Source organism: Catharus ustulatus, chromosome 1 (assembly GCF_009819885.2).
Source record: "Catharus ustulatus isolate bCatUst1 chromosome 1, bCatUst1.pri.v2, whole genome shotgun sequence".
NCBI lineage: Eukaryota > Metazoa > Chordata > Aves > Passeriformes > Turdidae > Catharus > Catharus ustulatus.
Genome location: NC_046221.1, coordinates 100,711,751 through 100,735,380, shown reverse-complemented (window position 1 = coordinate 100,735,380; position 23,630 = coordinate 100,711,751). Strand labels below are relative to the sequence as shown.

Genomic DNA, 23,630 nt, shown 5'->3' with positions numbered 1-23,630 from the left:
CTGCGGGGCCGCGGGACCGGGGCTGCTGGGTGCCCGTGGGAGCGGGGCTTCCGGGTGCCTGCGGGGCCGCGGGACCGGGGCTTCCAGGTGCCGGCAGCACCGGGGCTGCTGGGTGTCTGCGGGGCCGGGGCTGCTGGGTGCCCGCGGGGCCGCACACCGGGGCTGCTGGGTGCCCGTGGGGCCATGGGACCGGGGCTGCTGGGTGCCTGCAGGACTGGGGTTGCTGGGCGCCTGCAGGACCGGGGCTACTGGGTGCCCACGGGGCCGCGGCTTCCAGGTGCCTGGAGGACCGGGGCTGCTGGGTGCCCGCGGGCCCGGGGGACCGGGGCTTCCAGGTGCCGGCAGCACCGGGGCTGCTAGGTGCCTGCGGGGCCGGGGCTGCTGGGTGCCCGCGGGGCCATGGGACCGGGGCTGCTGGGTGCCTGCCCGACCAGGGCTGCTGGCTGCCCGCGGGGCCGCACACCGGGGCTTCCAGGTGCCTGCGGGACCAGGGCTTCCAGGTGCCTGCGGGGCCATGGGACCGGGGCTGCTGGGTGCCCATGGGAGCAGGGCTTCCAGGTGCCTGCGGGGCCATGGGACCGGGGCTGCTGGGTGCCCATGGGAGCGGGGCTTCCGGGTGCCTGCGGGGCCGCGGGACCGGGGCTGCTGGGTGCCTGCGGGGCCGGGGCTGCTGGGTGCCCGCGGGGCCACACACCGGGGCTTCCAGGTGCCTGCGGGACCAGGGCTTCTAGGTGCCTGCGGGGCCATGGGACCGGGGCTGCTGGGTGCCCGCGGGACGGCGAGGCCGGGGCTCCTGGCTGGAGGCGGGGTCGCGGCTGCTGGGTGCCCGTGGGGCCGCGGGACCGGGGCTTCCAGGTGCCGGCAGCACCGGGGCTGCTAGGTGCCTGCGGGGCCGGGGCTGCTGGGTGCCCGCGGGGCCATGGGACCGGGGCTGCTGGGTGCCTGCCCGACCAGGGCTGCTGGCTGCCCGCGGGGCCGCACACCGGGGCTTCCAGGTGCCTGCGGGACCAGGGCTTCCAGGTGCCTGCGGGGCCATGGGACCGGGGCTGCTGGGTGCCCATGGGAGCAGGGCTTCCAGGTGCCTGCGGGGCCATGGGACCGGGGCTGCTGGGTGCCCATGGGAGCGGGGCTTCCGGGTGCCTGCGGGGCCGCGGGACCGGGGCTTCCAGGTGCCGGCAGCACCGGGGCTGCTGGGTGCCTGCGGGGCCGGGGCTGCTGGGTGCCCGCGGGGCCACACACCGGGGCTTCCAGGTGCCTGCGGGACCAGGGCTTCTAGGTGCCTGTGGGGCCATGGGACCGGGGCTGCTGGGTGCCCGCGGGACGGTGAGGCCGGGGCTCCTGGCTGGAGGCGGGGTCGCGGCTGCTGGGTGCCCGTGGGGCCGCGGGACCGGAGCTGCTGGGTGCCCGTGGGAGCGGGGCTTCCAGGTGCCTGCGGGGCCGGGGGACCTGGGCTGCTAGGTGCCCGTGGGAGCGGGGCTTCCGGGTGCCCGCGGGGCCATGGCACCGGGGCTGCTGGGTGCCCGCGGGGCTGCGAGGCCGGGGCTTCCAGGTGCCGGCAGCACCGGGGCTGCTGGGTGCCCGCGGGGCCGCGGGACCGGGGCTTCCAGGTGCCGGCAGCACCGGGGCTGCTGGGTGCCCGTGGGAGCGGGGCTTCCAGGTGCCTGCGGGGCCGCGGAACCGGGGCTGCTGGGTGCCCGTGGGAGCGGGGCTTCCAGGTGCCTGCGGGGCCGGGGAACCTGGGCTGCTGGGTGCCCGTGGGAGCGGGGCTTCCAGGTGCCTGCGGGGCCGGGGGACCTGGGCTGCTGGGTGCCCGCGGGGCTGCGAGGCCGGGGCTTCCAGGTGCCGGCAGCACCGGGGCTGCTGGGTGCCCGCGGGGCTGCGGGACCGGAGCTGCTGGGTGCCCGTGGGAGCGGGGCTTCCAGGTGCCTGCGGGGCCGGGGGACCTGGGCTGCTAGGTGCCCGTGGGAGCGGGGCTTCCGGGTGCCCGCGGGGCCATGGCACCGGGGCTGCTGGGTGCCCGCGGGGCTGCGAGGCCGGGGCTTCCAGGTGCCGGCAGCACCGGGGCTGCTGGGTGCCCGCGGGGCCGCGGGACCGGGGCTTCCAGGTGCCGGCAGCACCGGGGCTGCTGGGTGCCCGTGGGAGCGGGGCTTCCAGGTGCCTGCGGGGCCGCGGAACCGGGGCTGCTGGGTGCCCGTGGGAGCGGGGCTTCCAGGTGCCTGCGGGGCCGCGGGACCGGGGCTGCTGGGTGCCCGTGGGAGCGGGGCTTCCAGGTGCCTGCGGGGCTGCAGGACCGGGGCTGCTGGGTGCCCGCGGGGCTGCGAGGCCGGGGCTTCCAGGTGCCGGCAGCACCGGGGCTGCTGGGTGCCCGCGGGGCTGCGGGACCGGAGCTGCTGGGTGCCCGTGGGAGCGGGGCTTCCAGGTGCCTGCGGGGCCGCGGGACCGGGGCTGCTGGGTGCCCGTGGGAGCAGGGCTTCCAGGTGCTTGCGGGGCCGCGGGACCGGGGCTGCTGGGTGCCCATGGGAGCGGGGCTTCCAGGTGCCTGCGGGGCCGCGGGACCGGGGCTTCCAGGTGCCGGCAGCACCGGGGCTGCTGGGTGCCTGTGGGGCCGCGGGACCGGGGCTGCTGGGTGCCTGCAGGACTGGGGCCGCTGGGTGGAGGCAAGGCCGGGGCTTCCGGGTGCCCGCGGGATCGGGGCTGCTGGGTGCCTGCGGGGCCGCGGGACAGGGGCTGCTGGGTGCCGGCAGCACCGGGGCTTCCAGGTGCCCGCAGGGCCACGGGACAGGGGCTGCTGGGTGGAGGCAAGGCCGGGGCTTCCTGGTGCCCGCGGGACTGGGGCTGCTGGGTGCCTGCGGGGCTGCGAGGCCGGGGCTCCTGGCTGGGGGCGGGGTCGGGCTTGCCGGGTGGAGGCGGGGCCACGCTGCCGCGGCAGCCGGATGGAGGAGGGGCCTCGTCCAGCAAACACGCGGGGGGAGCTGGGGGCGGAGCCTCGCTGCAAAAAAAAAAAAAGTGCGCCCTATAGTCCGGTGCGCCTTATCTGATCTACAAAGTTGCGAATTTTGCCGACTCCTGGGGGTGCGCCTTATAGTCCGGTGCGCCTTATGGTCGTGAAATTACTGTAATTGACACTAATAAGGGTCTTGGTGTTTACATCCTAATGATTCTGTTTCCTGTTTTCTTAGGGGTTGGAACTGCAAAATGAAGACATATGCAACTTTTCTTCAAAAATTTGCTACTCTGTGTTGCTACTCTGTGAAAAACCAATGGTATTTAACCCTTATGGGTTAATGTTGACAACTTGCTATCCTACAGACACCACGGTGTCCTTTGGAGGGCCTGCCAGCAACATTCTTCCTACAAGATTATCAGCGAGTCATGGGGTTATTTCTCCTACACAAATCTGATGGGAAACCCCATGATTCAGAGTTGGTAAGCAGTATTATGGTGACTGCAATTATCCTGCTGAATGTCTGACTTCTGGTAGTAGTAATCACAAAGCTGTGTGTGTTTTCTGTGCAGGTGTAAACACAGAATATTAAGTAGAAAGGTAGGGAGAGTTTTAAATTACACAGATAAGAGCTGGTACTACTCTTGGAATGAGTAACAATTTTAGTGAAATTAATATTTTGGTGTGGTAGAAATATAGCAACTGCAGAATCATTCCAAGTGTCATATTCTTTTAGAAAATAAATATAGTCTATGTTTACAATCCATTGATAAACTAGTCTATTAACGAACTAAATCATTGACTTACTCAGCTTGCATTCTAATATATTTTTATTAGCATAACTATTTCAGAACACAGAACCACTTTTCAGCACTTTAGAATTCTGAATATACCTAAACCAGCACATTAAATGTAGGAATGTCTGTAAACATTTAATAAATACAGCTTATAATTACAAAATAAAATTAATCACTTTTGGTACAGGTGTTTTTTTTTCTTCCATGAATAGTGATTCTGCCTTAGCTGCTACCTGTTCCATACCAATGGCTCCCTCTTCAGGCTATTCCTAAAATATGCTGCATTACTTCATTCTTTAAGAAGTATTTCAACTTGTAAGACTCCAGCTCGCACGGTCACGTCTTCTTCTCCAGTATATCTCCTCTCAGTAAGCAAATGATGAAATAACTGATGGACCAGGCAGGCTCGCTTGGTGTCACTTGAGACCCACACCTAGAAATCCTTTAAGGCATATAAAAGCAATTTGTACACTGCAGAGAAAATGAGCTTAAAGGACACCCAAAAGTTGTTTTACCTCTTTTTCTCGTGCTGAAAAATATCCAGAACAATCAGATTGTTTCTAATTGCATTATTCTTACAAGTGCCAGTGGCTTCTGTAGACTCTCAAACTGTTAAATCTAAATATGTATCTAAAATCCCACAGATATCTTTACTACAAATCCAGCCATATTCTGTGTGGATTTCCTGTTATATACAGAACATTTAAATTCTGTAATATAACCCTTCGGTACAGGACAAGGAGATAGTCCTCTCTCACTAATGTCCTGTGTGGTACTTTATTGTTTTAAATTTTGTTCATTCATTTCAGATCTTTCCCAAGACACTGGTAAAGTCCAGGGTGCTCCACTTTGCTTCAATGAAGGGCTCAGGCCACAGCAATTGCTTTGTTTTCAACCCATTCTTACAGTCTTTATAAACCACAAGACAACTGGCATTGCTGTGCCATAAAGTTAGCAGATTAGCCAGTGACTAAGTGGCCGAATAGCACTGCATGTTGTCACTTCTAGTTGGTAAGCTCGCGCACACTGTACGCCTGGAAAGTCAATGACCTGCAAAAGAAGAGGTGTTCTCTCCTTGTGTCTCTGTGCCACGGCCTTGAAGAATGTTAAAAGCTCTTTAACTGAGATACCATCTGCTAAAAAACATGTAATCAGGAGATAAATGGGGAAACTGCATTTTAAAAATAATAACCAACCGTGAAAAAGCAACTGCATTTCACCACAAGCATCTGAAGACTCTTTACATGTTGGTTTTTTGCCTTGATGCTACACTTAATCATGTTCTTGCTTAAGATGCAAGAACACTTACGGTTTCGTCATCACGAGTTTATATAATACGAAACACTTTATAAATTGTCTCTCTCGCCTTTTTCAACTGTTTCTCTCTTGAACAGCACCCCCTGAAAGTTATTGTAATATAGCTTGGAGCGTCGGCACCGTGCGACTGATAACCCTAGTGAACGGCTGTCCGTCAATGGCTTGTTTCCCGGTCCTCCAGAAGAGGTTTCCCAAGGGCCAGATCCAAATCTCGCTGCAGTGCGATGCAGGGTGAGAATGTGAAGCACAGCTGTACGCACAGCCCTGTGCTGCCCAACGTTACCCTGGCGCAACCCAGCGCAAGGCTGCCGTGTGAGCACAGGCCACAGGCTGGAACGGGCAGCTTCGGGAAGCCTAAAACCCTACCCACTGGCTCCTGCCAGCACCGTCTGCTCTTGTCCGGCAGGCGCACGAAGCTACGGCCTCAACGGCCGCGCATCCCGGGAAAACCCTCGGGGCTCCGTCCTTCTTTTTGGGACCATCCCTTCCCGGGGCGGCAGGGCAAAATGGCGCCAGAGCGTGGGCGCGCGACGGCGGCCGTTGGGCGCGCGGCCCCTCGCGCCCGCGGCGGCACGAGCGGCGCCTCCGCGCCGGCTCCCAGCGCCGCCGCGTCACGTGAGCGCGCCTCGCCCCCGCCCCCCGCGCGCCGGGCGTGACGCAGCGCGGCGGATCTACGGCGCGCCACTGGTGACACGGCTCAGCACAAGCGGAGGCGCTCGGCTCCCCCCGCGCGGTAAGCGCTGCCCGCCGCGGCTCGGCCGCCCTGTCTCGCCGCCCACCGGCGCGAGGCGAGCCGCTGCCTCGGCCCTCGCGAGGGGGGCTCACGGGGTCGTCGCGTCGCCGTCTCCCCTCAGGCTTTTTGGGCCTCTGCGCTGCCGTCGTTTTTTTTTTTTTTCTTTTTTTTTTTTTTTGGGTGGGCGGGCGAGCGGACCGTGGCGCACCGGCCGAGCCAATCCCGTGCCTGCTTCTTCCAATATTGAGCGCCGATTGGCCGGGGCCCCGAGGGCGGGAAGAGCGCCCCTTGCGCTCATTGGCTGCTGCAGCCGGCCCCAGGGCCATGGGGGTCTTCCCCTCCGCTGTGCCGCAGGCGGGCGGCGGCGGGGAAAGGAGAGGGAGAGGGCGCGGGCAGCGGAGACAGACGGAGGGAGAGAGAACCGGGCGGGGCAGGGACCCGTGGGAGCCGCCACCGCGTTGCGCGGTTCCGGCTGGCGCGTGTTCCGGGCTCCTCCCGTGTTCCCTGTGTCTCCCCCGCCCTCCGCCCAGCTCCCTAGGTCGGAGCGCACGCGCGGGGCCCGGCCGGGCGGGGATGTGGCCTGAGGAGACAGCGGGGCACAGCGGCCGTGGCGGTGGCTGCCGGCCCATGGAGCCTCCTCCCCGCGGCGACGGCCCCGGGCAGCGTCCCCGAGGCGCCGGGCAGGGACTGTTTGCGCGGCTGCGCAGGCGCGGCGGGCGGGGTCGGGCCGGGGAGGGCGCTCGGCAGTGTCGGCGTGTGGGGATCGGCGCTGCCCCGAGTGCCTTCAGGAGCCCGAACCCCCTGTTTCTTACTTCCCCCTCCTTTCCCGAAGGTTGCTGTAGAATAAGCGGGGATGAGCTTTGAGACATGCAGGGCTTTGCGGTGAGGGACGACGCACGTGACTGCAGGAGCGCTGTACAAGGGGATAAAAGAAGGGCTGTAGCTGTTTTCCCTTTATTCTGTTTCAGTCACTAGGCAGACCAGTCCCAGAATTACGGAATTAGGTTGGAAAATACCTCTGATACACCGAACACCTTTTTGTCAGCAGATAGCACTGTGGGACACATCCCAGTCTTTCATTAAGCCACTCCAGGGACAGTGACTCCGTCACTTCCCCCGGTAGTCCACTCCAAAGTCTAGTCACGCTTTCACTGAAAAAAATCTTCGTGATGTCCAGCCTAAACTTCCCCTGGTACAGCTTAAGGCTTTTGTCCTTTCATCCTATCGCTGGTTGCCTGGGAGAAGATGCTGACCCACACCTGACCTCACCCTACTCTCAGGTGGTTGTAGAGAATCATGAGGTCTCCCGTGAGCCTCCTCCAGGCTGAACAATCCCAGCTGCCTCAGCTGTTCCTCATAGGACTTGTGCTTCAGGCCGTTTGCTTATTTACTGCCCTCTTCTGGAGGTCAGGCTCTTGGATCACGAGCATCTCCTGTGCTCTCACAGTCTTGTGAATTTCAACGTGGTTTTGTCTTGCCTAGGGGATCAGATTGTGGGACCTGTCAGGGAAAGCAAGTTCCCATAAACAACATAACAATGTTAATACACTTCTGAGAGTGTGTGTGTCTTCAGTAGGAAAGATTGCTAACACAAAGCTACTGCATGAGGTGGCCTTTGAGGGATAGGTTATCCTCTATATGTCCTTTATGGAGAAGAACTTGTTTAGTGTGTGAGGGTGGTAAGGCACTAACACAGGTTGCCCAGAGAGGTTGTGGATGCCTCATCCCTGCAACTGTTCCAAGGCCAGGTTGGATGGGGCTCTGAGCAACTGGCTCTTGTGGAAAATGTTGGAACAAGGTGATCTTACAGGTCCCTTATGACCCAAGCCTTTCTATGAGTCTGTGTTCTGTCTTGTTTAATTTGAGTTGTTATGAAAGGTTTCCTGTTGCTCCCTCAAATAACTAGTGTGGCCTGTGAACCACAGTGTTAATATTAAATGTAGTGTTAGTTGGAGGAAGGGAAAACATCTGATTTGAGTGCTGTAGCTAGTAGTGATTGTAGAATTTATAAAGTTAAAGGTTTTGTTTTCCTCTGCCCTCTTTGCTTCTTTTTGTAATTGTACTGATGCAGACTTGCAAGACTTTGGCTTTGTCATGTGCTTGTGCTCATCCCTATGATACTCACCATGATGGTAACACCTAGGGAGTAGTAAATAATGGAAATCCGAAAGTGCAAGGGTAAGAGTCACAGTGGATTTTCTGGTGGTGAAAAACCACAACAGACTAACACACAACTTAAACACTGGATGTAATTCCCTGTGATTCTCACCTTAATACTCTACAGGTGTGGCATGTGAAGACTATACATTTTCCATTCCTGTATCAGAACATGAGTAATGAAGATGTTTGTATGAGGCTGGAGTTTTGGATGCTGGGGTCTGTATTTTTCCCCGGTCATACCTCTTCATGAAAGATGAAGACGATTACAGGCTTCAGTTGGGTCTCTCTTGCAATCCCTTACACTATTCACAGCAAGTTACATTCATCATGGAAGTAACATTGCAGTAATTCCATCCTTATTTCATAAATTATTTCAACATGGACATATAATCAGATTGTAGCTTTTATATATGAAATATGGAGCCTGGCAGTAGTTGTATAATCCATACATTTTTAAAAAAAGTCAAATGCACTGATGTGACAGGATGATGATGGACTGTGACTTTTTCAGTATGTTTAAACATGTCAGTTTTATTAGCATTTTGGGAAATATAATTCAAACGACCTCAGTTGAATCCTTTACTATCATTCTTCTGTAGGAACTATTGTATAGTAATAGCATCAAAGATTTCTAATTTATTTGCACGAGAGTTTTCTTTGTTAGAAACACGCTTTTAGAATTGTTGTCTCTCTCTATAGAAAAACATTACTTGGAGGTGGAATGTGTGTGAAAGACATGTCAGTCTCAGTATTCCATTAAACCCAACCTCATGTAGTGAAGAGCAGCATTTTCTTATTGGTGTGCACAACACTAGAATGAGGTGGCTTTGCTTTGCCTAGTTATTTTTTAGTTTTTTTTGTATGTAGAGTGGGGGGGTTTTGTGCATGAGATGGAACGTGCAGACAGACTGGCACATGAAATGTGGTTGAACTGGAGTTGTTCGGTGGCTCCTATGTTTGAATTTCCTGATGTGGTTTAGAATTAAAATATTATCTTTCTCAGGAAAACAGAAAGGCTTCATTGGATGGATGACCCCATCATTGGTTTAACAAATAAAAACATTGGTTTCAGATACACCTGGTCTAGTCATTAATTGAAATTAATGCCTTAGTATTATGGTGCATGTTAAAGGTACTAAAAAGTTGACCTTTTAGTTTGAAATCTGGAGTATAACTTACCCTTTTGAAAGCTTGGGGAGAAAGACAAAGATTGAGCAGATGTAGTGACTGGGTTTCCTTCAACTGTTCACAAAACCAGACACGCGGCCGAGTGGTCTCCTGTTCTCTGTGTTGCATGAGGAGTCAAATGGAAATGGTGCTTTCCCTTTGACAGATTGTCAGCAGCTGCCCAGCAGAGCATTCGTGGTTATTCTTCTACCCCAGAAAGGTCTTGCTTTATGTTGGTCTTGCCACCTTGGGGTAACACAGCCACCCAAGCTGCAGCTGCATCACACATTGGCTGGCCAGCAGCAGCCAAGGCATGGAGGCACCACTTCTTCCGTGCAACAGGAGGGGAAGGAGCAGAAGCAATGACAGCAGTTCTTGGTGGACACAAAGGCATGAAAGAAATGAGCACTGTGCCTCGCCGGTGATCTCAGAATCAACTACGTTCTTTCCCTAAAGACCTTTAAAATCTAGTCCAGTCTCTGACCCAGCACCACCATGTTAATTAAAGATCATGTCATTAAGTGCTGAGTCCAGTCTTTCCTTAAACACCTCCAGGGACAGTGACCCCATCACCTCCCTGGGCAGTCCATTCCAATGTCTAATCACTATTTGTGTGAAGAAACTCTTCCTCATGTGCAAGCTAAATTCCCCTGGTGCAGCTTAAGACTTAGGTTCTCTTGTCCTGTTGCTGGTTGCCTGGGAGAAGAGGCTGACTTCTTTCAGGCAAGTACAGTGTTTAATACTAACAGGCAGAGAGGATTGTCCATGGATGTCTTGGAGAGAATGAATGAGGAGTAGGGTTGCATGGGACCTGGCATTGCAAACTGCTTGAATCTTGCCTAGCTCATGGTTCAAAGTTCATGCAAAATCTCTCCAGTAACATTAGAGTGGTTTTATCTTTGGTCTGTTTACTTTCGCAGTGGACATTCTGACATGGTTACACAAATATGTGAAAGTTTAAATACACTCATACCTACTTCTAAACTGGAATTTTTAAATTTTTTGGTCATTATGGACTGTGTTAACACATAAACTTAGATTGTTTATTAGTGTGTGAGTATAAAACTGGTGAAGAAGCAAAAAATATAAAGATGTTCCTGTAATTTCCAATTCCTCACCTGCAGAAATTCCAAAGGTGACGTTTTGCTTTGCAGAAAGGAATTGTATGTTTAAAACAGGGAAATCATACATGCTTTCCTGCTCAGCAGTTGTGAATGCCATTAGTCCTGTTTTTGCCATCTGCCAGAGAGCAGTTAGTAGTTACAGAACAGTCTGTAGCCCGTTACAGGTGTTGATATTAAATGTATGTGGGAGTCTTCATATTTTACTTAATCTCAGTTCTTCAGCATGTGAAGATGAAACAAAGTCGTGTCCCAACATGATCATGATTGCTTTCCAGTCCTGTGTTAGCAGAGTTGTTGATTGCTAAATCTTTTTGCTTCATTTTGTTTTGTTTGCTTGTTCTACAACACGCTGACCTTTTTTCTCAGTAGTCTGGCGTACTACAGAAGGACTGTCTGTATCGGTTTTGTTTAAGTGGGCTGTGAGGTTGTGTGTGTTGTTAGGTTTTTTTGATCCTTAGTGGTACAGGCATAGATTTTAATTGCCTCTGTCTTTTTGAGTCTAGACATACAAGTTGTTACGTGTGTGTGGTGTATGCAATGGCCCAGGGGGAGGCCTACAGAATTAGGGTGCATGATATTTCAGTGTATGGATCTGAATGGATTCATCTTTATAGGTTACTGTTTTGCTACAAGTGTATATAGAGATGCTTTTCTAGCTGTTATTTCTTTGTCTTGTTGTAGGTACAAAGTTTCTTGCTGTCCTTAGCCACATCTTTGGAATTCCAAAAGTTCTTACCAAAATATAGGTAGCAACACATAAAAAATACATATAAATGTTAAAATCTACTGGAATTACAAAGGGTAACAAAACTTACCAGAACAGTAACACTAAGTCATCACTTTGTATGAAAATCATTGTTTCATGAGCTTCTTTTTTTTTTTTTTTTTTTTTGGTGAAATCCATACAGTTACCTGGTATATAAGCTTTTCTGTAGGAAACATTCCAGCAAGAAGTTTGAAAAGTGTGGAGGTCCTGACAAGAGTTCTGATTTAATCAAAGACAGATTGTTGTGTTGCCATTTGGATGGCCTCAAGAGCTCTGGTGTGGCTTTATATATGTGAGTTCTCTCTTTAGTCAGGTTTTCAAGCCTGGGCTCACTCTGGAAAAGCCTGTGACCTTCACCTTTTTCCATTCAGTGGGTTAGATTTGATTTATTTAAATATTTGCTGTAAACATGTGCTATGAACATGAGATAGTCCATGCAGACTTGGCTTTAGGACTCCTGATCAGGAGGAGATGTACTGGTGGTGTGTGGCAGGTTGGCATCACCCACTTGTGTGTTGGAGGGAGAAGCATGGACAGGGGTGACCTTTCTGTTTTGGTTCACATGTGGAAGCATCAGATTTGCTTCTCATGTACTGCCTGGAGGTTTGGTGCCTCTGGAAAGCCCTGGGCTGGCTGTGTGTGCTGTAGCTGTCACATCCTGCTGTATGCCCAGAGCTCACTGGGTGTGCCAGGGTTTCCTGCTCTGTGTTCTGCAGCCGTGCAGGAAATCCTATGTGACTGACGAGTGTTCCTGGTGCATGGGGTGCAGCCAGTAAGTGAAAAGCTTCTGAGGAGCGTAGCCAGAATCTGTGCACATCATTCTGCACAGGAACCATGGCTTAGAAATATGGCATTTCTGCCTTTTGCGATGCCATGTGGTCTTTAACATGGAAAAAGAAATTCCTGTTGCATGCTTGTCTTCTCTTGAATGTTTAAGTGGCATTGAATATTTACGTTGGATTGTTCCAAGTCCTTGAGAAAAGGATAGCAAACTCCATACATTCAGTGAAGGCAAGATGTTGCACTTTCCTGGTTCCTTGGTGTGTAATAGGCTTTCTGCAGCGATGTATCCACACTGGATTTGGAACACTGAATACGCAGTAAGGACAGCAGGATCCTTGTGTTTTGGTTTTTTGTTTAATTGGTTACTTTGTCTTCTTCACTTTCCATTTTCAATGCCATTGAAGTAAAGGCTGTTTCTTTCCATGCTCCCCATGTGAGGCAAACTGAGGTTTACCTTAAAGGGAAGGAGTTTCTTGCATTGTGTCATATAAATTGTTAATAGGATATGAATTTCTGAAAAGTCAGAATGGATAAATACAAAATCTAAAAGCATTGATAAACTGTAGCTTGTTTGTTTGCTTTGGAATCTCCAGAATAAAGTGCAATGAATAACAAAAATTACTAGTTCAGCATGTGTGTCCTTTACTGGGCAAAGCCTGGCTGTTACAAGTCACAGCTAATTTTTTTTTGGATTGGAGCCAGTGCTAGCAGAAGTAAGTTCAAAGATACAGTACATAAAGATGCTTTCTGGATGTTGTCTTCAAAATCTGCCAACTTAGTTTCTGAGTTTTATTGGTACAACAATGGACAGATTTGAATTGGATTTGTTTTGTTTTCCCTGCCTGTTGTTCGCATTTTCATTTTAAATTATTTACAAGTCTGAGGCTTGAAGATGAGAGCCTAATGAATGCTTTTAAAAATAAAACCTTCTTCTTTAAGCATGTTATGCTTCATGTTTTGAATTTATAACCCAAGCATTAATGAATAGTTTCCTAGTTGTTCTCATCTTAGAATTTATGAGCTGTCCTATTTACAAGTCCTACCTATACAATGGAAAGATAATTCCTGTTTACCTTAAATGAACTGTTCTTGTTAACAAGCTTAAACTGCTAATTAGGAATAATATGGCAATGAATACTATGTCAAACCTCTTAGCAAGAATTTGAAGATGCAATGTTTAGTTGTTGAGCTGGTACATTCTGTTTTTCTGGTACATTCTGTGTAAGAATACAGTGTTGTGGGTTTTGCTGTCAAAATGTCATCACGTTAATAAAAAGTATTTTAGGGAGAAACTATGGTCTATAGGTCCTCACAGAAGCAGGTGGACTTCTGCCCTACATTTAGGATGATATGTTGGTGTCCATGTAGTATGATACTGCTAAAAGCCTCTTTGTTGCAAGGCTTCAGATAGATGGCAGACATGTAAAGAGCCCTTAATGACTTTGTTTATGTCCAGGTAGTATTTTTTAACAGATAAGTTATTATCTTGAAAAAAACACAGGGATAGCTGTAGTTGCTTTGTTTTGAGTGTACATTAATGTAATTTAATCAGGAAGGAAAGAAAACCTGGGACTAGAATTTGATGCTATTTACCTGACTATAAACTGGAATATTTCCATTTAGTTTAACAGAATTTTTTCTATTTGTGTCAAAATGATCAAAATCAGAACCTGACACAAGCTCTCCATTTCATAATTTTTGCATACAAAACCAAAGAAATAAAATTGGATTTATTATATTTTTTTGTCCAAATTCTACCTCAAAAAACAGGTTGGCTCTTGAGCAGAGGTTTTATGATACAATGCTGTTACTTGTTGGTACTGGGAACTTGGCAGATGTGTTATATGAAAAAAACTACCCTTTTTTTTCTTTAGTTGTTTCTCATTAGACTTTAAGTATCAAAAATGAAGACTTGTGAATTTGAGTGCCATTTTAGATCTAGGTAGCCCAGAAATTCTTGACAAGTATTGCTTTGACATCTTTGTGAGTGCCTCTGATTTCTGCAGAGGATTGTATATAGGCTTTGTTCCTTGTCTCCTTTCTTTTGTGCCACCCAAGGAGTTTGCAACAGGAATGGCATCCTGAGGAGGGAAGGGAAGGAAGAGGCTGAAGAGAAAGTTGACAAAAGGTCTGGCGTTGACCTTCAGCTGCTCTGGAGCAGGCATCTGATGAGATACAAGGAGCTCCTTCTGTCAAACCCCAAGAACCCTTCCTGGGCACAAGGTCATTGGGTACAGAAGGTGTTGTTTGGAGAGGAAAGTGAAAACCTGACAATGCATTTTGCTAGCTCTGGTCAGGCTATTTAGGTTCCATTTCCAGGTAAATGACATGCTGAACTTTGCTGGTGGAGGTTGATTTGCAGGAGTGCTTTCTCTTTTTCTTCATTCACGTCATCATGAATTTAGATGTTGCTGATTTCAGTAAAATGTATTTTGGGTGGGGAGTGTTAAATAAACTCTTATTTCGGAGAATGTGTACCTTTGTATTTTGTATGCTAAGAGTATTTACCCTATAAGGGGATGGGTTTCTGAGGAGGTGGCATACAGGCAGAAGCAATATATTATTGCCAACTGTGATAGAGGGAGAAGTAGGGGAGCTTTCAGGCACACAAACTTGTCTTTGTATCTGCTGCTGGTACCAAGATAATTAAAATATACTCGAAGTGAAAACAAAGTAAATCTCTGAAGTTTGTGCTTAAATATTGCATGGAAGTTCAGGAATGTAAGGAGTATGTCTTTTTAGGGGTCAAATAATATTTTATTTATACATTTGTTGTAAGTACTTTAGTCTTGCCGTTAGAGAGTTTTGGGTGACAATATATTGGATGGCAATATAACTGACAATGCTGAGAAAACTTCAGTTGATGTCACTGTGGCCATGATTTCATTTTTACTTTATTTTTCAATTATTTTTCATCTTTGTAAGTTATGTTCCTAAGCTGTATGAGATCTGTTTTGGGAGAAAAGAAATACTTCACATAATATTTAAATCTTGTTTGAATAAACCAGCTAGAAAGCACAGGGCAAAAAAGGTGTATTCCCAAAAACAAAATCGCAGTAGGAATTTTGCATTATAAAAGATGATGTTCCTAGTGCTGGATTTGTTTAAACCGTCAGAATTGCAAAGCATAAATAATTACATAATTTCACACTTTCCAGTGAAGTCAGACCCTGATTAAGAAGTTGACAGCCTGAAAGAGTCTGCTCTTTGACAGTGATGTCTGTATTCCCTCAATTTGTAGCAACTGCATCTAGGAAAACAAACTGAGCTTTATTCCTTTTACTTTGAATGAGAAGCCTTATTGACAAAGGGAGAATATTCTTTTTATTAAAAGTTTTCATACTTTTAATGCACAGATATTTCAGCTTTTCTGCTTTCAGCTAGCGTATATTTTGCTGATACCAGGTCTTCTTGCTGTCTTGGACCTCACTGTCTTTCAGTATGTTTGATATTCATATTTCTTTTTTATTCCTTCTTCCTTGCTGTGCTTTTTTTCTTCTTTTTCTTAAACAAATAGACAATATGGTAATATGAACTCTAATAGGAAAAAGGCATTGTTTAACTCAGTTGGGGTACTACTAATCCAGTCACCAAATGTAACCATAACACAGCATGCATTTTAATTATTAAATATAATGGAAACTTTGCATTTTAAATCTAGAGCTATAACCACTTGTTTGAAAATGCTTAGTTCAGTGCTGTGATTTTAGCTTGTAGTGAATTACAGGGCAGTATTCTTTGATCAGTTATTACAAGCTGAAGATTAGTAGTATTCAGTGCTTGTGTTAATTTTGAGAGTACATATAGGAGTCACTGCAGGTCAAGCTGAAGCTCAGTCATGTGTATTTTTAATGATTTAGTGAGCTGACTGGATAAAGCAGTGTTAAAATGTGTGACTGATACAGTCATGCCAGTCATTCCAAGTAGGGGTAATTTAAAGGCATGTTTTGAGGACTAGTATGCTCCCAGATTCTAATACTTTGTAAAATGTACTTTATTCTTAAAAACCATATTGTTGAGGTTTTGCTTCAGAAATGTTTGTTTGAATAGTTCATGAAAGCACTCCTAATGATTTTTTTTGTGACTTTCCACTAAGTAAGAGCTGCGAGGTAGAACAAATAATAAATGTTTTCTCATGTTAGTTCAATACATATTTTTGTAATGAATACATTTTGATCATAAATTCTAATAAATGCAGTGAATTAAAATAAAATAATCTCATAGTCTGTGCAGCATTTTCTGACATGAAGTTTAAAACTATTCCTAGAGTGAATGTGGATTTTAGTGTCTCTCCATAAAAGATTCCTATTGCCTGCATGAGACAAGCAGGCCTGAACAGGCTCTGTTTTCAGGACAGGTGAACACCAAGTTGTGGAGCAGGTGCAGTGGGTTGAAGGAGCAGGAGGCTGTGCTTGGGTGCCTGCTTTGGGGTGCTCGTACTGCAGGTGTGCCCTAGGTACAAGAACGAGACTTCTCAGGTTTGTGAGCAGTAAATGAAACCGTAGCAGCTCTGCAGAGTCAGTGTCTTTTCTCCAGGTTGCCAGATTTAACAGCTCTTGTATTCTGGGCTTAGGACTTGTGCTTGCTGTTTTTCTCTAGCTTAGGGGCTGTCTCATGCTGGTGGAGAAGGAACTGGGTTTTTTCTTTCCTTTCTGAATCAGGTGTGAGCTATCAGTATCTAAAACTCCAGGTCTCACTTTCTGATCCAGACATTTAAAATCTTGACATTGAGCAGTACAGTAGTGACCAACATACCAGGGAGATACAGACATGAGGGATGTTGGACTGTTGAATCTGGGGAATCGAGTGCAGTTTTTTATGCCATGGGACCACCTGATCCCTCAGAGGATCCTTGCTGCTTAGTTCAACCTTTCCTTTCCCTTCTTCTTTTTTCTTGTTGGTGATCTGACATAAATTCCTAAACTGGCAACTGATTTTATGTTTGCAGCCTTTGCTCTTTGAGTCTGGTTGTTTTAAGGATATGATTGCCTTAAGACACCAATCTTCTCATTCTTTCTCTTACTCCTCATTGTTTGTCTCTATTGCAAATCGAGCTATATCAAAATAATGAATGGTGGAATAGATCTAATAGAATGGTGTCAATGTCTAAAATTCATACTTTGTAGTTCTTTGTGCTCATGCACCTTTTTTGAGTGTGCGGCAGGAGGGTGTATAGGTAACAGCTCTATTGTGTTTGGGTTTTTTATGCATATTTTGGAAATATCCTCTGCTGTCTGTGTATGCCAGATTAATCTAGTCCACTAAAGATTTTCCCGTGAAGGTTATTTTTTAAACTGTGAGTACCTTCAAGCCTGAATCACTGTAGAGAACCAATGAATTTATAAATGTTACTTATTTGTGTTGTTGTGGGAATTGGTTGCAATATATATATGTAGTCCTCATGGGTTGTAGTTAAAGAATTTCCAAGAGAGAGACTTTTTCTGATGAATAAACTTAGCTGAAGACTAAATCAAGGCTTTGTTTGAACATGTGGCTGTGGTGGTTTCCTCTGAACAAGAGTGTAGCATCACGGGGGGCACATGGGAGCATCTCTGGACTTTAGGTCTTTACCAGCTTCCCTGGTTCCCCTGAGACCGTGTCTGCTGGCAGCTACCTGGTGTAGCTTGGTTGTTGCTCCTGCCAGCTCATCCAACTCACCAGCTGCACTATGAGAACCAATGCAACGTTTTACTCCTTTGCTACTTCTTTCTATTCCTTTCAGACTGTAAAGTGGAAACTCTGAAAATAAAGGTAAATTTCACTGTTGTGCTCCAGGGGAAAGCTGAAAGTAAAATATCGCAAGCAGGAAACAGTCTGGGTTGTAGCTTGCACCTTAAGGTCATAGGTTGCTTGTCTCTTGTTGCTTTATTTCATGCTTTATTTTGGAATCTGTCATCTTATGTATCAATTGTTTTCCATGCTGTCTTAAATAAGACCCTTTTAATCCTTGAGTGAACTTCTGATGGTTTTTATCTGCCCTTACTTTTATGTTCAGGTTTTGTTGCACTGTATGTTGTCCAGTCTCCAGTTCCTGAATTCTCAAGTCTTACATCTTTTAATTGTGAGAACTTTTTCTTTACAGGCTGTTTAGTTGCTTTGTCATTTTTAAGATGTGCGGATGTGTTTTGTCTTGTCTCTTCTCTGACACAGATGATTTTAATGCTCTTTGCTATTCTTGCTTATTTTCCATTTGTCCAATTCCCAGTTATATGGCTGACTTGAGGAGATATGCTGGCTCTTTTTCTCTAGCTTAGGGACTGTCTCATACTGGTTGAGAAGGAACTGGATTTTTTTCAGGGTAAGATAGCCTGAACCTGGCAGGTCAGCAGCAGCTGGAGGCCAGTACCTGGCTCCCATCTGCCCAGGAGCTCTGGTGCAGCCAGTTGACCATCTCCCGATGGTTCTTTAGGGGGTGGAGTGGGAAGATGGGTCTGAATTACAACAGGTGGCTCATACCAACTGATTTAACAGGTCAAGAGTTAAAATTTTTAGTCTAATAATTGCTTTTTCTCTTCTCTCACATTCTTTCTTACCTTCCTTCTGAAACAGATTTTTAAAAAACACTTATAAAAGGAAAAGTATACCAACTTTTACATGTGAACATATGAGTTATAAATTCCAAAAACTATGTGGTTTATAATGGAAGTGCTTATGGGGGAGATGGAAGGGCACATTATAATACATATGTAACCTTTTTTCCCTTCTCTTTAGTGAATAGACCGTTTAAACTAAATTAAGTAAAGGATATAAATTCTGTTGTTTCAGTTTTTAATATTTCATGGCTGATTTTATAGATAAAAGTTACATTTAATAATAAATATGAAGAAGAATTTATATAGCCTGTTCTAGTTTGATATGGAACAGCAAATCCCACTTCTCTTGTAGCTGTAAAGAAAATTCATTATAATGTCTTTGATTGTAAGAGATGTCTTCATTGTGATTAGTTACACTGATAATAAAACAACCTTTTTACAAATGGCACAAGATCCATGAGATCTGATGTGTCTGCCTTTTAATAGCATTGAATGTGTGCATTTGCTACCTTTATTCTGTAGTCCTTTCATTTACAACTGGGCACTTTTAAAATCTTCAAGTTATTAAAAATAATCTAATTTAATTTTTCTTTTGAAGCATTCTGGAGAGTGAGTTATTAATGCAACTAAACATTGTTAATTATTGAGTTTTCAAAGTATAAACTAATTTTAATTAAAAAGAAGTGAGATTGTGTAATTTTATTTAATGCTGAGTAGTGAGTTTTGTAGATAAAGTAGTGAAATCTGATTGTATGCCATTACTTCACAAATATTTTTTAAGCACCTGAAGAAGTATCTTGATTTTTCAAATGCCCTATTCCCAGTCAATTCAGTTGAATTTAGATGTTAATAGGAATTAGAGTAATTTAAAACACAGATAGTGGTGTGAGGATGTCTGGGTGAAAAGCTGGCTTGATGGCAGGGCCCAAAGAATGGTAGTGAATGGAATTATATTCAGCTGTGGTACTCTCCAGGGCTCTGTACTGAGGCTAGTTCTATTTAATATCAATGATCTGGACAAGAGGATTGAGTGCACTCTCTGTCATTTTGCAGGTAACACCAAGTTGAGCAGGAGTGTTGATCTGCTAGAGGACAGGAAGGCTTTGGACGGATCTGGACAGGCTGGATCAATGGGTTGGGGCCAATTGTGTGAGGTTAACAAGGCCAGGTGCTGAGTCCTACCTTTGGGTTACAACAACCTCAAGCAGGCTGGGGGCAGAGTGGCAGGAAAGCTGCTGGTGGAGAATGACCTGGGGGTGCTGATGGACACTGGCTGAACATGAGCCAGAGTGTGCCTGGGTGGCCAAGGAGGCCAGTGGCTTCCTGGTCTGTATGGGGAATAGTGTGGCCAGCAGGAGGAGGGCAGGGATTTTCCCCCTGTACTTGGCACTGCTGAGGCTGCACCTTGAACCCTGTGTTCAGGTTTGGTCCACTCACATCAACAAACACATTGAGGTTCTGGAGTGTGTCCAGAGAAGGGCAATAGAGCTGGTGAAGGGTCTGGAGCACAAGTCTTAGGAGGGTCTGGGGTTTTGTAGCCTGAGAAAAGGAGGCTCAGGAGACACCTTATCACTCTCTGAAAGGAAGTACCTGAAAGGAAGTTGTGGTCGGGTGGGGCTGGTGTCTTCTCCCAAGTGACAGGACAAGTGGAAATATTGCCCTGTTTAAATTAGATTTACAAAAAATTCCTTTACTGAAAGGGTTGTCAAGCCCTGAAACAGGCTCCCCATGGAAGTGGTAGAGTTTAGCATCCCTGGAGGTGTTTAAAAGACTTGTGGTACTTGGCATGGTTTAGTGGTGAACTTGGCAGTGCTGGGTTAACAGTTTGACTCCGAGAACATGGTTTTTTCCCAATCTAAACAAGTCTGTGATTTGGGGAGAGGGAGAATTTTTTTGAGGGATTCATTAAAAGGGGTATTAATTTATTTTTTCCATTTTACATACCCCTAAGAATACTTAGATGTCCTTAACACAGTACAGAGTAAGATTGATGAGAAGAGTTTTTAGTGATTGTAATAAGATCCTTTTCCTATTCATATTGCTATGATTTGTGCTGTTACAGGGGTTCAACCAATAAAATCTTCTGTATTGTTTGGTATATAGAAATAATAGAAATAATATCAGATATTAAATCCTGGAAAAGTGGTGCATTTGCTCCAAAATTTTAACTTGTAAAATGGAATTGTATTTTAAATTGTAAAATGGAATTACAGGGTCACTGTTCAAAATGAATTCTTTTCCTGTTTCATGTAAAAAGAATTTGATGTTTTAGAATGAGGAAGGCTGCTTAGCTGACAAAAGAGATGTTGCATTTGATTATCAAATACTCATGGAATTTACCAGAAAGTGAAAGTCTGAATCATAGCTCTTGGGGAAAAATAGGATGTGGTCCTCAAGTCTTCTGGAAAATTCATGATGGAACAGTACACTTAATGTTACATTTCACTGTAAAAGACATAAACCAACATTTCTGCTCTGTTAACTGTAAGGTTTAATTTTACACTGTTGTCTCTTTTCCATTGATAACAGCTAGGAAAAGAGTTAACTTGTTAAAGTTTTTCCCAGAATGAAAACTAGGAAAATGACTGTTGATGACTGAAACAGATGACTAAATACTCTTTTTACTCTCTGAGAGATAAAAAGGCTGTACCAGGATCCTTTGCTGTAGGAAGCAGCCCCTTTGACCTGCAGTCGCTTTCTGTGCCCACATTGCTCAGTCAGATGGACTCACTCTGTGGTCTGGGCTGCTCCCTCAACTGAGAGCTGCCAAAACCCTGTCCTTCTGCGGGGACCAGATCTGGCATTGTGTTCTGGCTGCTTTGCTGTGATAAGTCACCATGCGGGTCACCCATCTTGTGGTCCCTCAGATCCTGTGGGTGTTTGAGCTGAGCAATGGCCTGCTTAGTGATATGTCAATTTTTTCCTGCCAGGAAAGTGTTGGAGCAGGTGCAATTTATTACTCTAGCTTCGTCTCCGGATACTTGCCCTTGGTGGCTACTGTGTGTTTTCTGTGTTCATTAAAACCTATTGATCTTGGGAAAGTTTGTGGGATTGATTTCAACTTGTTGTTTTTCAGGGAATTAGTAGTATTTTTAGTAATAACACTCTCCTAAAGCATCCCTGAGAGAAAGAGTGATGATCTATCAAGAAAATACAGAGTCTCTGCAAGCAAGTTGCAGTTCTGCCCCAGGTCCCAAGGTCCCTTTGCCCAGGCAAGCACTGCATGGTCCTTCTGTGACCTCCTGTGATGCCCAGGAACTGTGTCTGGGAAGGGTCCAGCAGGACCTGCACTCCTTGTCCAGGAGGGCCTTGGGGAGCAGAAGGCCATGCCTGGGACCACCAGCTTGACCAGGCGCATATTCCTAGTCTGTGGAAGAGGATGGCTGTGGTGGCACCATGATCATGCCAGATGATGGTGGGTTTAGCAGTGGCTCCTGTGTTGCTGCTGTGCTCTGGTCGGAGGGAGACACTCACCACACTTGGGATCCATTGCTCGTATTTCCCAGGTAGCTGTTTGATATTTTGGTGCTGATGGGAGATTCGAGTCTAATTTGATAAACCAACAGCTGAAGGAAATGCGTTGCAGTCTTGTGTAGCTGTTACAAAATAGGGTTAAGATTTTACAACACTTAAGATACCCAGCAAGCAAGGTGCAGCTCTTAGAGCAGAGTGAAACTTCATAAATTTTTGTAGGTATTAGGGAAGTTGTCCCCAGTGCAACTGTTCCCTGTTGCTACAACCCATGCGCCACTCCTGCAGGAGAGATGAAAATGTTAATTGTCAGGTGATTCCTTATTTGGGAATGCAGTTGAACACGTGTGCCTCAAAGTCATGCTACCACTGTACTTAACCATGTTACTGGTTCTGGAAGAGAGCTGAGTTTCGGGGTCTGATTTAGGTAAGCGCCAAATTTATTGTATTGAAACAAATTGAAATGGAGGGAAAGGGATACTGCTAATGAGCAACTTTTGAAACTTTCATGGTATTTGTTGCCAAACTATCAGTAGGTGTGAATGCTTTGGACTAGTAATGGGGGTTTTATTTTATAAGTGATGGTGGTATCATCAAGAGGCTTTTCTTTGTCTTCAATTCCTTCCCTCCTTCTGTCCTATCTGCCTAGGACCCATTCTGGGAAGATGTGGTTTTGTCATATAGGCTGCAGCAGGAGGTGGAAGCTGCTCTGGCATCCTCTGGCCTCTCTCTGGGATAGCAATGCCTTCTCCCTCATTCAGTTTCACTCTCTACTTGCTGACCAAGAGTGTGCTTTGTTGGGGAGAAGTGGGACCCTGCTTGGCCTTCAGCTCCTTTTTGGTCCTCATCTGAAGTGAAGGAGGCTTTTGTAGCTACATGGCTTAGTTCTTCTAGTGAAGGGCTTGAGGATGGGGAAGGGAAAAGACTCCATGGTATGCTGTAGTAGTATCCCTTGACTGCTATGACAGGTGCCACAGAAGTAATGAAAAATTTTTGTATCATCCCGTATTACCAGTGCTTTGACTCGTATTGCCACCATCACACTGGTATGCCTCCCACTGTTTTCTGTCTCTTGACACAGACAGATGTGTCACAGATGGAAATTGGAATAAAGGTCAGTTGTAACCCCTGAACTGTTCTGAGTACAGAACTACGTAGCATTGGAAGTTCTGCAGTGACGATAGCTGAAGCAGGAGTTTGTTCACCTGAACACAGGTAACAGTTACTTCTGGAGGAAGACAGTTTTGCACAGCTATGCATGATTTAAGTCGCAGTCATGATCATCTAAGTTACTGGGGGGAAAACATCCCTCTCTGTTGCATAGGACATGGCAGCACTGTTGTGATTGCTTGCATGTATTACAGGAAAGCATTAAGGAGAAAAGGTATTATTTGTCATGCAGCTTTTGCTTTGTATGTTAAGGGTTTATCCGCTCTATGGCTGAGATTTGTGTACAACTATCACCTGTTTATTCTGATTCCTAATGATGGATATTAATTTCCTTTTGGTAGAAGTCCAGTACAAATATATAAATAAGGAAAGGCTGGTTTGTTTGCTTTGCTAAACTGTGCTGGAGAACTGCCTGTACTGGAGGGATTTGGGACATCATCTATTACACAGAGCCCTTCTGAGTGCACCCTAGTGTGAGGCAGCCCCCTGCTTCCACTGTGCTTCTCCCCAACACCCTGTTCTATGTAAGCCCCCCAGCTGGAAAATCAAAACTGAAAAAAAAGTCCATTTTGTATGTCTCCTGGGATTCCAGTGTGCTCACTTCTACTTTATTGAAGAGAAAAACAGGGTTTGTTTCTAATAGTTAAATTTTTGAATATGTCTTT

At 46.9% G+C, this 23,630-nt stretch overlaps 1 protein-coding gene across 3 annotated transcripts in view; it reads left to right on the top strand.

The window, feature by feature from the left end:
* Positions 1-5,691: 5,691 nt before the first annotated feature.
* Positions 5,692-23,630, top strand: part of ZNF407 (zinc finger protein 407) — a 344,392-nt gene continuing 326,453 nt past the window's right edge. Inside the window, exon 1 of one of the 3 annotated variants that reach the window (XM_033061690.1) lies at positions 5,692-5,791. Coding sequence is in view for 2 of the 3 variants with exons in the window: in XM_033061665.1 (XP_032917556.1) it covers positions 7,508-7,589 (82 nt within the window). In the remaining variant the exon portion in view is untranslated. Of the gene's footprint in view, positions 5,792-6,547; positions 7,590-21,700; positions 21,740-23,630 lie in introns of those variants that run through there. The other 2 variants (XM_033061665.1, XM_033061681.1) reach the window with 2 other exon arrangements.